The sequence below is a fragment of the Cydia pomonella genome, chromosome 7 (assembly GCF_033807575.1).
Source record: "Cydia pomonella isolate Wapato2018A chromosome 7, ilCydPomo1, whole genome shotgun sequence".
NCBI lineage: Eukaryota > Metazoa > Arthropoda > Insecta > Lepidoptera > Tortricidae > Cydia > Cydia pomonella.
Window position 1 is genome coordinate 15812463 of NC_084709.1, and position 12871 is coordinate 15825333.

General features: G+C 55.9%; 1 protein-coding gene across 1 annotated transcript in view; it reads right to left on the reverse strand.

Moving 5' to 3' along the window:
• Positions 1–2146: 2146 nt before the first annotated feature.
• LOC133519979 (uncharacterized) overlaps positions 2147–12871 on the reverse strand; it is a 33885-nt gene continuing 23160 nt past the window's right edge. Inside the window, exons 16-19 of the mRNA XM_061854198.1 lie at positions 12445–12606; positions 5286–5370; positions 4768–4973; positions 2147–4378 (exon numbers count right to left, since the gene is read on the reverse strand). Coding sequence (XP_061710182.1) covers positions 3446–4378; positions 4768–4973; positions 5286–5370; positions 12445–12606 — 1386 coding nt within the window. The 3' untranslated portion in view covers positions 2147–3445. The remainder of the gene's footprint in view (positions 4379–4767; positions 4974–5285; positions 5371–12444; positions 12607–12871) is intronic.

Here is a 12871-nt window from a genome sequence, read left to right on the forward strand (position 1 = left end):
ACTTGTAAAATTAACCCTTGAGAGTTCTTACACCACTGAAAACAACATTTGTGGTTATTTAAGCTGCCTTAACACATTGACTGCCAGACAAAAAACGGCGCACTACCCCAGAAGCCGGTGATCTATAGCTGCGTACAAAACAACCCGCCCAGCGGGTTGTCCGGCATCTGAACAAGTTCACGAGCGCCCACCAGGTGGGCTTCCGGCAGTGAATGTGTTAAACTGATGTCTACTGGAGTTGATTCTTCTTCTCAAAAGTTTGCCGACCCCTGTACTAAGCTGCGCTACAAAAAATCTGATCACCAAATATTAGAAATAAGCAAGTTGTGGATTTTATCATTCATAACTTGCTTCTTGGGGTTTAGTCACAATAAATGATGCACGTCCCTGTAACGAATCTTGTGTGAATCTGATATGAAAGGTATTAAATATAATTTCCAAACGCTGCCACTACATCCTCTACGTCACTATATAAAACTCCATAAGAGATTTTGTATAATGTATACTTATTTTATTTTTGTTGCTAAGCTGACGTGAATTTAAATCTTGTTATTTTTTTTAACCTATTTATTTTACAAACTTCGTTTGCGAGTCCATTCCGATTAAGATCAGTTAACCATGCATTACTGCGAGTAAATGTTTGTTCAATTGGTGTATTTATTTTATTTTGTAAATAGTTTACAGAAATACAAAATGTTATAAACGTATTTTGTTATTATTTTATAATATCACGTCCAGGTTACCAGAGAACACAGTGTAGAGAATAAAGCATATAGTTATTTTCGGTATTTATCTTTGTCTTTATTTATTTACTGTAGTAATTTTGAAGTTTAGAGTTTTGACCGCAGAAAGAGATGGCGGGACGACTTGGATGCGTTTCAGCGGGACTGGCGGGACCTTGCTCAGCACAGGGAGGATTGGAAAGCTAGAGGAGAGGCCTTTGCCCAGCAGTGGGACACACAAATAGGCTAATTTAAAAAAAATTAAAAAAAGTTTTGATGTATTTACATCACAGCACATTACATACAGCTCCAGAAAAAAAACTCACTGAGGTTCAGACTGGTATCTTCTCGATTTATAAGTATGATGCTATACACCACGACCACGGAAGATTTTGTAATTTCTTTTACGGTACAAATTAGCCGGGTCCACACAGCGAGGATATGCGCATATGCTCGCGCTGTGTGGACCCGGCTATTAACGAAAAAAATGTACTTTTTTGTACTTGTATTAATAAAAATTGTACTCGTACGGTTTAGGCGCTGTAACACCGGAGTCGTGGACGTTCTGGGTAGATGCTATATGACACGAGTGGTTAATATTACAGCAAAATACTACAAAATAAATGTAGGTACTTTTATGTACATTGAAGTACATTTGTAGAATTTGGACTATTAAATTAATCAATATCATAAAATACACGTAAAGCCTGATCTTGCCAGATAGCATCTACCCAGCACGACCCCGACCTTTTATGTCACCTTGCCTAAACCATACGAGTACAATTAAGACAAAGCACTTTGTTAAAAACTATATTAGAAGAAAAACCGCTAGTAAGCTATACCATAGAGAAATAAGAAGTAATAGAGTGCTCACTCCATACATCAGTTTTGGTACCAAAATGCTTATTATATTCGCAGTCGACATCTAGCATCGAGTAGCGGAACTCTCAGTACTGCTACTCGACAATAGATATCGCGGCAAACAAAAAGTCTAATGCTCAACGATTTTCAGCTAATATTATAAGCAGAGTAATCGTAGGAGTTGAAAATAGAGTTCCGGTTACTCTGGTTATAATATTAGCGGAAAATCGTTGAGCATTAGACTTTTTGTTTGCCGCGATATCTATTGTCGAGTAGCAGTACTGAGAGTTCCGCTAATATAATAAGCATTTTGGTACCAAAACTGATGTATGGAGTGAGCACTCTATTACTTCTTATTTCTCTATGGCTATACGCAATACAACTTCTAAAAGAAAAAGTAAATGTTGTCTTATACTACTTAAAGAACTTGGCTGAAGACTGGCGTCCACTCCACCGAGCACCGACAAGAACCAGACTCTTTAATTATGATGATAAATATAGGTAAAGCCTTTTGACTTAGTTGCCAAAGGTATAAATAAGGAAGTTAATAAAAAAAACCTAAATTGGTTGATATGGTATTTTATTTATGCATGTGTTTTATAACATTGTATTGTATTACAGTAAAATTGATTAGAAGTTTATAAAACAATCTCGTAAAATAATGTAAATTGCAGAGTTCTGCATGAATTAATGTTTTATTTGTGAAGCCAATAAAACAGACCAACAAGGTGTTAAATCACGCACTAATTCAAAAGGATCGACCATTGTGGTAATATCACAATGGAACGTTAGAATAATCTTTGCCCCGGGAATGGACGAGTCAGATAATCTGACTCGTATAATAACCACATCTACAGACCATCTTACTGTGGGTCTTTTTCTGCCTTCCCTGCCCTTTTCCTATAAAATAGGAGCTACTTTCATTTCAGTAGGCAGGTTCGAAGAGTAAGAGGCTTATTACTCTGTAAATGTAATCTGACTCAGATTAGGACAAGGAACATAACAAAAGTTTGTAAGGACTCTTTTTAAGACACCAGAAATATTAATAAAAACATAAAATTGTAGAAGTAGATTGACACAATCCTTTCTATAATATCAACAAGAATAATTCTTAGGCTTAAACTTAAAGATATAAAAACAGTGAGTTAGCAACAATTTTCCACAACTGTTAATCAAGAGAATTAGTTCGTTCTAAGTTACCAGAAAATTTAAAATTACTAAAATTGCGCTATAATGTGAAAATGGCCACAAATATGATGGAACTATGTAAAAAAACTCGCTTAAAAAGCGTTAAATACAAATATAAAACAATATTCTACGCATCTTTGACAGGTAAAACAAGTAGAGTGACTAGAAGAAAATACAACGAATATAGGTTTAGGTGGGTAACAGTTAATATGATTAAGTTAATAGCACGACAATTATTATTATCATTACTCATGTATATTTCCTAACAAGCTAACACAAACACTCAAACAAGAACCGCACTATAACACTTCTATCACGACTAATCAAACAACAAACACAATTGACAAGTCGAATAGATCACATTCACAACAACTGCTCTAAGTAAAAAGAAACGAAGATAAATTATCACATTAGTTGGACAGATTTGATTTACTAAAATATAAGCTCTTCTAAATAAGCTAACAAGCAAAATATTTATTTATTATAATGTTTATTGAAGTTTATGACCGGTCAATTTATAGTATAATATTTCAATATTAATTTTAGATAATTCAATACCACAAATTAAATAAAAACTAACATTTCCTATCCATTGAAAATTCAATCGCGTTATTGCTTTAACATGATGATGATGATGCCGCATGGAAACATTCACAAAAAATCCTTGCATTTCTTCAGCCCCACGTATCTAGTACTTCGCTACACATATTCAAGTAGAACTTGGGCGACAAAATCTGACTGTACTGAGCACAATCATTCGAGTACATTATGGCACCCGCCATCGTCGTAGCATTAGACTCCATGTATTTACGTAACACTCTTTCTAACTCTGCAACTGCCAAATTATTTTCCAAGTAAAAGTCCTTTGAGAGGCGGAAACATTCCTCCCACAGTTTAGTGTCGACAGGGAAAATACTGATGCATCTGTCAATTACATTTGCTGCTTTTACTGATAAGTCGCTTTCCGTTATAAAAGTAGTGGATGTAGCGATGGTTTTCTTTCGTATATATTTCATTTCATTGCAACAACACGGCAAACTCTGGTATATAGAAGAATCTATCACAGGATAGGGATCTTCGTTGAGTATTGTCAAGGATATGTCTTTGATTCTCTTGGACATTATATTTGTTATTACAATTTTGAGTTCGTCTTCTTTGCGTAGATATTTGGGTGAGGCGCTTTTGTTTTCATTGGCTTCAAATTGTGTATGAGTGAGGTAGAGGCGGTCTTCTTGTGGACTGGATTTTAAATTCTCTAACAGAAGTTTTAAACAATTTGAGTATTTTTTGTTATGGAAAGCGAGTTTAGCTGCCATGTTAAGGTTGTTCGCGAGGATGTCCTCATTAATATATTCCCTTAGAAGTAGAATGATGTCATCGGCCCATGATTTCTTTTTGAAGTCGTTGCAGGACGTGAGAGGGTTGAGTTTGGGTTCTAAAGGCTTCCTCTGCGAGCCGTCGATATCGAAGGGGAACATGATGTCGATCCTGTCGATGGGCTGGAACAGGAACTTGTTGTTGGAGCGGCTGGCGGGAATTTTGATGACGCGTTTAGTCGTTTTCATCATTATGACGCGATTAGTGCCTTTTTCTTTTTCGTTGTTAGTCTGAAATACATTTAAAAAAATCACATTAAAGGAATTACTATTACTTCATCGAGTTTCAACGGCGGTTTTGTGATATTTTTAATGGTGTTAAAACGATTCTGCAATTTCTGATTATGATCGCACATTTCGCATGGTTGATCCTGCAAGTTCGAGCTCACAAAAAGCACGATAAATGCCATGTTACCGAGACATGAGATTTCTTGTCAAGAGCCAAACGAAGAGACACGTAATCACGTTACTAACTTCTACGTCTACATTATCAGTGATAAAGTAATTTAAATCGGAAGCTACATTTACACATTTTTAGGAGTTATTTAGAATGATTTAACCACCTGAAAACTTGTTTAAAACCATGACACAATATGTAGCGAGGTGATCGCGTGACTTACTTGCAAGTGCATATTGCCCGTGGCGTAAATCCTGCCATCGTCGTCAATATACACAGTGAAGTCCCCTCCACACGCCGCCAGCGCCTTCGACGGCCCGCCGGCCCGCGGCGTGCAGGCGGTGGTGGCCTCTTGCGCGTTGTCGGGCTGCGAATCCGTCCGGATTCTCACTGCAGTTGGTATTGTTATTTGTTTTCTATCACCGCTTCCTATAAGCAACCAAAATAGATATTTCATATGCAAACTCCAATGCGATACTCGCTGTTCAAAATTGAACATAAGTTATAATTGAAGTGCCCTGAAAATGCCTTGCGATAAGTATACTCGTAATTCGAACAATAATACTTTTTCAAGTAAAAGTGCGTTCAGATGTGGCGAACGCGCCAATCTCGAATCACACTGCATGCGCGTTGCACATTAGGACGAAATGCTCGCAAGTTACGTTCCTTTTATAAATGGTGCACATTCGCCAGATCTGGATGTATTTTAAATGAAAATAAATCAATTGTTGAGATACTGACCTAATTGTCCATCAAAATTCAAACCCCATGAGTACAGCGTGCCCGCACTGTCGACGATGCACGAATGGTGCCACCCAGCTGACATCTGCAATATAAATAAATAAAACACCGGTCAAGAGCATGTCAGACTGCTCAGTGTAGGGTTCCGTAGTTCTTCTGTCACAATGCGCTGAACGGAGGCTATTAATGTAACACGTACAGTCATGGAATTTGAAGGAATGTCACTTTTCGATTTTATGTAAATGCATTGTTCAAAAGTAAATTGTACACTATAAGCCAAAAGCACTTTCGGAGCGCTTATTAAGACTTTTAACTATACCTCCTTTTATGAGCATTAGAAAAAGGATAAACAATCTTGACGTGTTTATTGAAAAACACTTAACAAAAATAAGTTACACTAAATGTGTAACAAATTATCATGCACAAATATTTTAGTGGCAGCGAGCACTGAGAACAGCGCGGTCTGTTTGTATATTTAATTTGTTGCTACATTATCGCATTGGGTTCAGCCTGTAATGATAATTGTATGTGGCGCCAGGTGCGGGTGGCGGCGGGCGGGCGCCCCAGCACCACGCCTCTTGCTTGTACTCGTAAGTACGTATGAATGAGACCTGTAAGATGGGCGCCGCCACGGCGGCGGTGTCGAGGCGCAGCGGCGCCAGGTGCGGGTCGGGCGCGGCGGCGGCGGCGGGCGGGCGCCCCAGCACCACACCTCTTGCTTGTAAGTACGTATGAATGAGACCTGTAAGATGGGCGCCGCCACGGCGGCGGTGTCGAGGCGCAGCGGCGCCAGGTGCGGGTCGGGCGCGGCGGCGGCGGCGGGCGGGCGCCCCAGCACCACACCTCTTGCTTGTAAGTACGTATGAATGAGACCTGTAAGATGGGCGCCGCCACGGCGGCGGTGTCGAGGCGCAGCGGCGCCAGGTGCGGGTCGGGCGCGGCGGCGGCGGCGGGCGGGCGCCCCAGCACCACACCTCTTGCTTGTAAGTACGTATGAATGAGACCTGTAAGATGGGCGCCGCCACGGCGGCGGTGTCGAGGCGCAGCGGCGCCAGGTGCGGGTCGGGCGCGGCGGCGGCGGCGGGCGGGCGCCCCAGCACCACACCTCTTGCTTGTAAGTACGTATGAATGAGACCTGTAAGATGGGCGCCGCCACGGCGGCGGTGTCGAGGCGCAGCGGCGCCAGGTGCGGGTCGGGCGCGGCGGCGGCGGCGGGCGGGCGCCCCAGCACCACACCTCTTGCTTGTAAGTACGTAGAATGAGACCTGTAAGATGGGCGCCGCCACGGCGGCGGTGTCGAGGCGCAGCGGCGCCAGGTGCGGGTCGGGCGGGTCGGGCGCGGCGGCGGCGGCGGGCGGGCGCCCCAGCACCACACCTCTTGCTTGTAAGTACGTAGAATGAGACCTGTAAGATGGGCGCCGCCACGGCGGCGGTGTCGAGGCGCAGCGGCGCCAGGTGCGGGTCGGGCGCGGCGGCGGCGGCGGGCGGGCGCCCCAGCACCACACCTCTTGCTTGTAAGTACGTAGAATGAGACCTGTAAGATGGGCGCCGCCACGGCGGCGGTGTCGAGGCGCAGCGGCGCCAGGTGCGGGTCGGGCGCGGCGGCGGCGGCGGGCGGGCGCCCCAGCACCACACCTCTTGCTAGTATAGTAGGTATGAATGAGACCTGTAAGATGGGCGCCGCCACGGCGGCGGTGTCGAGGCGCAGCGGCGCCAGGTGCGGGTCGGGCGCGGCGGCGGCGGCGGGCGGGCGCCCCAGCACCACACCTCTTGCTTGTAAGTACGTATGAATGAGACCTGTAAGATGGGCGCCGCCACGGCGGCGGTGTCGAGGCGCAGCGGCGCCAGGTGCGGGTCGGGCGCGGCGGCGGCGGCGGGCGGGCGCCCCAGCACCACACCTCTTGCTTGTAAGTACGTAGAATGAGACCTGTAAGATGGGCGCCGCCACGGCGGCGGTGTCGAGGCGCAGCGGCGCCAGGTGCGGGTCGGGCGCGGCGGCGGCGGCGGGCGGGCGCCCCAGCACCACACCTCTTGCTTGTAAGTACGTAGAATGAGACCTGTAAGATGGGCGCCGCCACGGCGGCGGTGTCGAGGCGCAGCGGCGCCAGGTGCGGGTCGGGCGCGGCGGCGGCGGCGGGCGGGCGCCCCAGCACCACACCTCTTGCTTGTAAGTACGTAGAATGAGACCTGTAAGATGGGCGCCGCCACGGCGGCGGTGTCGAGGCGCAGCGGCGCCAGGTGCGGGTCGGGCGCGGCGGCGGCGGCGGGCGGGCGCCCCAGCACCACACCTCTTGCTTGTAAGTACGTAGAATGAGACCTGTAAGATGGGCGCCGCCACGGCGGCGGTGTCGAGGCGCAGCGGCGCCAGGTGCGGGTCGGGCGCGGCGGCGGCGGCGGGCGGGCGCCCCAGCACCACACCTCTTGCTTGTAAGTACGTAGAATGAGACCTGTAAGATGGGCGCCGCCACGGCGGCGGTGTCGAGGCGCAGCGGCGCCAGGTGCGAGTCGGGCGCGGCGGCGGCGGCGGGCGGGCGCCCCAGCACCACACCTCTTGCTTGTAAGTACGTAGAATGAGACCTGTAAGATGGGCGCCGCCACGGCGGCGGTGTCGAGGCGCAGCGGCGCCAGGTGCGGGTCGGGCGCGGCGGCGGCGGCGGGCGGGCGCCCCAGCACCACACCTCTTGCTTGTAAGTACGTAGAATGAGACCTGTAAGATGGGCGCCGCCACGGCGGCGGTGTCGAGGCGCAGCGGCGCCAGGTGCGGGTCGGGCGCGGCGGCGGCGGCGGGCGGGCGCCCCAGCACCACACCTCTTGCTTGTAAGTACGTAGAATGAGACCTGTAAGATGGGCGCCGCCACGGCGGCGGTGTCGAGGCGCAGCGGCGCCAGGTGCGGGTCGGGCGCGGCGGCGGCGGCGGGCGGGCGCCCCAGCACCACACCTCTTGCTTGTAAGTACGTATGAATGAGACCTGTAAGATGGGCGCCGCCACGGCGGCGGTGTCGAGGCGCAGCGGCGCCAGGTGCGGGTCGGGCGCGGCGGCGGCGGCGGGCGGGCGCCCCAGCACCACACCTCTTGCTTGTAAGTACGTATGAATGAGACCTGTAAGATGGGCGCCGCCACGGCGGCGGTGTCGAGGCGCAGCGGCGCCAGGTGCGGGTCGGGCGCGGCGGCGGCGGCGGGCGGGCGCCCCAGCACCACACCTCTTGCTTGTAAGTACGTATGAATGAGACCTGTAAGATGGGCGCCGCCACGGCGGCGGTGTCGAGGCGCAGCGGCGCCAGGTGCGGGTCGGGCGCGGCGGCGGCGGCGGGCGGGCGCCCCAGCACCACACCTCTTGCTTGTAAGTACGTATGAATGAGACCTGTAAGATGGGCGCCGCCACGGCGGCGGTGTCGAGGCGCAGCGGCGCCAGGTGCGGGTCGGGCGCGGCGGCGGCGGCGGGCGGGCGCCCCAGCACCACACCTCTTGCTTGTAAGTACGTATGAATGAGACCTGTAAGATGGGCGCCGCCACGGCGGCGGTGTCGAGGCGCAGCGGCGCCAGGTGCGGGTCGGGCGCGGCGGCGGCGGCGGGCGGGCGCCCCAGCACCACACCTCTTGCTTGTAAGTACGTATGAATGAGACCTGTAAGATGGGCGCCGCCACGGCGGCGGTGTCGAGGCGCAGCGGCGCCAGGTGCGGGTCGGGCGCGGCGGCGGCGGCGGGCGGGCGCCCCAGCACCACACCTCTTGCTTGTAAGTACGTATGAATGAGACCTGTAAGATGGGCGCCGCCACGGCGGCGGTGTCGAGGCGCAGCGGCGCCAGGTGCGGGTCGGGCGCGGCGGCGGCGGCGGGCGGGCGCCCCAGCACCACACCTCTTGCTTGTAAGTACGTATGAATGAGACCTGTAAGATGGGCGCCGCCACGGCGGCGGTGTCGAGGCGCAGCGGCGCCAGGTGCGGGTCGGGCGCGGCGGCGGCGGCGGGCGGGCGCCGCAGCACCACACCTCTTGCTTGTAAGTACGTATGAATGAGACCTGTAAGATGGGCGCCGCCACGGCGGCGGTGTCGAGGCGCAGCGGCGCCAGGTGCGGGTCGGGCGCGGCGGCGGCGGCGGGCGGGCGCCCCAGCACCACACCTCTTGCTTGTAAGTACGTATGAATGAGACCTGTAAGATGGGCGCCGCCACGGCGGCGGTGTCGAGGCGCAGCGGCGCCAGGTGCGGGTCGGGCGCGGCGGCGGCGGCGGGCGGGCGCCCCAGCACCACACCTCTTGCTTGTAAGTACGTAGAATGAGACCTGTAAGATGGGCGCCGCCACGGCGGCGGTGTCGAGGCGCAGCGGCGCCAGGTGCGGGTCGGGCGGGTCGGGCGCGGCGGCGGCGGCGGGCGGGCGCCCCAGCACCACACCTCTTGCTTGTAAGTACGTAGAATGAGACCTGTAAGATGGGCGCCGCCACGGCGGCGGTGTCGAGGCGCAGCGGCGCCAGGTGCGGGTCGGGCGCGGCGGCGGCGGCGGGCGGGCGCCCCAGCACCACACCTCTTGCTTGTAAGTACGTAGAATGAGACCTGTAAGATGGGCGCCGCCACGGCGGCGGTGTCGAGGCGCAGCGGCGCCAGGTGCGGGTCGGGCGCGGCGGCGGCGGCGGGCGGGCGCCCCAGCACCACACCTCTTGCTAGTAAGTACGTATGAATGAGACCTGTAAGATGGGCGCCGCCACGGCGGCGGTGTCGAGGCGCAGCGGCGCCAGGTGCGGGTCGGGCGCGGCGGCGGCGGCGGGCGGGCGCCCCAGCACCACACCTCTTGCTTGTAAGTACGTATGAATGAGACCTGTAAGATGGGCGCCGCCACGGCGGCGGTGTCGAGGCGCAGCGGCGCCAGGTGCGGGTCGGGCGCGGCGGCGGCGGCGGGCGGGCGCCCCAGCACCACACCTCTTGCTTGTAAGTACGTAGAATGAGACCTGTAAGATGGGCGCCGCCACGGCGGCGGTGTCGAGGCGCAGCGGCGCCAGGTGCGGGTCGGGCGCGGCGGCGGCGGCGGGCGGGCGCCCCAGCACCACACCTCTTGCTTGTAAGTACGTAGAATGAGACCTGTAAGATGGGCGCCGCCACGGCGGCGGTGTCGAGGCGCAGCGGCGCCAGGTGCGGGTCGGGCGCGGCGGCGGCGGCGGGCGGGCGCCCCAGCACCACACCTCTTGCTTGTAAGTACGTAGAATGAGACCTGTAAGATGGGCGCCGCCACGGCGGCGGTGTCGAGGCGCAGCGGCGCCAGGTGCGGGTCGGGCGCGGCGGCGGCGGCGGGCGGGCGCCCCAGCACCACACCTCTTGCTTGTAAGTACGTAGAATGAGACCTGTAAGATGGGCGCCGCCACGGCGGCGGTGTCGAGGCGCAGCGGCGCCAGGTGCGGGTCGGGCGCGGCGGCGGCGGCGGGCGGGCGCACCAGCACCACACCTCTTGCTTGTAAGTACGTAGAATGAGACCTGTAAGATGGGCGCCGCCACGGCGGCGGTGTCGAGGCGCAGCGGCGCCAGGTGCGAGTCGGGCGCGGCGGCGGCGGCGGGCGGGCGCCCCAGCACCACACCTCTTGCTTGTAAGTACGTAGAATGAGACCTGTAAGATGGGCGCCGCCACGGCGGCGGTGTCGAGGCGCAGCGGCGCCAGGTGCGGGTCGGGCGCGGCGGCGGCGGCGGGCGGGCGCCCCAGCACCACACCTCTTGCTTGTAAGTACGTAGAATGAGACCTGTAAGATGGGCGCCGCCACGGCGGCGGTGTCGAGGCGCAGCGGCGCCAGGTGCGGGTCGGGCGCGGCGGCGGCGGCGGGCGGGCGCCCCAGCACCACACCTCTTGCTTGTAAGTACGTAGAATGAGACCTGTAAGATGGGCGCCGCCACGGCGGCGGTGTCGAGGCGCAGCGGCGCCAGGTGCGGGTCGGGCGCGGCGGCGGCGGCGGGCGGGCGCCCCAGCACCACACCTCTTGCTTGTAAGTACGTATGAATGAGACCTGTAAGATGGGCTCCGCCACGGCGGCGGTGTCGAGGCGCAGCGGCGCCAGGTGCGGGTCGGGCGCGGCGGCGGCGGCGGGCGGGCGCCCCAGCACCACACCTCTTGCTTGTAAGTACGTATGAATGAGACCTGTAAGATGGGCGCCGCCCCCGCGGCGGTGTCGAGGCGCAGCGGCGCCAGGTGCGGGTCGGGCGCGGCGGCGGCGGCGGGCGGGCGCCCCAGCACCACACCTCTTGCTTTTAAGTACGTATGAATGAGACCTGTAAGATGGGCGCCGCCACGGCGGCGGTGTCGAGGCGCAGCGGCGCCAGGTGCGGGTCGGGCGCGCGGGCGGGCGGCGGGCGGGCGCCCCAGCACCACACCTCTTGCTTGTAAGTACGTATGAATGAGACCTGTAAGATGGGCGCCGCCACGGCGGCGGTGTCGAGGCGCAGCGGCGCCAGGTGCGGGTCGGGCGCGGCGGCGGCGGCGGGCGGGCGCCCCAGCACCACACCTCTTGCTTGTAAGTACGTATGAATGAGACCTGTAAGATGGGCGCCGCCACGGCGGCGGTGTCGAGGCGCAGCGGCGCCAGGTGCGGGTCGGGCGCGGCGGCGGCGGCGGGCGGGCGCCCCAGCACCACACCTCTTGCTTGTAAGTACGTATGAATGAGAACTGTAAGATGGGCGCCGCCACGGCGGCGGTGTCGAGGCGCAGCGGCGCCAGGTGCGGGTCGGGCGCGGCGGCGGCGGCGGGCGGGCGCCCCAGCACCACACCTCTTGCTTGTAAGTACGTATGAATGAGACCTGTAAGATGGGCGCCGCCACGGCGGCGGTGTCGAGGCGCAGCGGCGCCAGGTGCGGGTCGGGCGCGGCGGCGGCGGCGGGCGGGCGCCCCAGCACCACACCTCTTGCTTGTAAGTACGTATGAATGAGACCTGTAAGATGGGCGCCGCCACGGCGGCGGTGTCGAGGCGCAGCGGCGCCAGGTGCGGGTCGGGCGCGGCGGCGGCGGCGGGCGGGCGCCCCAGCACCACACCTCTTGCTTGTAAGTACGTATGAATGAGACCTGTAAGATGGGCGCCGCCAAGGCGGCGGTGTCGAGGCGCAGCGGCGCCAGGTGCGGGTCGGGCGCGGCGGCGGCGGCGGGCGGGCGCCCCAGCACCACACCTCTTGCTTGTAAGTACGTATGAATGAGACCTGTAAGAGGGGCGCCGCCACGGCGGCGGTGTCGAGGCGCAGCGGCGCCAGGTGCGGGTCGGGCGCGGCGGCGGCGGGCGGGTCGCGTCGCGCCGCCGCCGCGCGCACCTGCTGCGGACTCGCGCCCCAGCACCACAACTCTTGCTTTTGAGTTAGCGCCAACTGAAACAATTATACTGATACTCAAACAAAGCTAGCCTAAAAATTAACCTTGGATTTAAAATTATTAACTTCATTAATATATGAGAACACTATCAGGTACCGGTGGCCTACTGGACTTCTACAATATCATCTCTCGCTGTCTGTCTCACAGCGTTATGGTTAGACTAGAGTATAAGGCCTCGGTTGTTCTCACCCGCGGCCCGTGGCGAGCACTGTTTATCGTGCGCGCCGGAGCCGAGCTAGCCGAACACGCCGTTATGGTTCA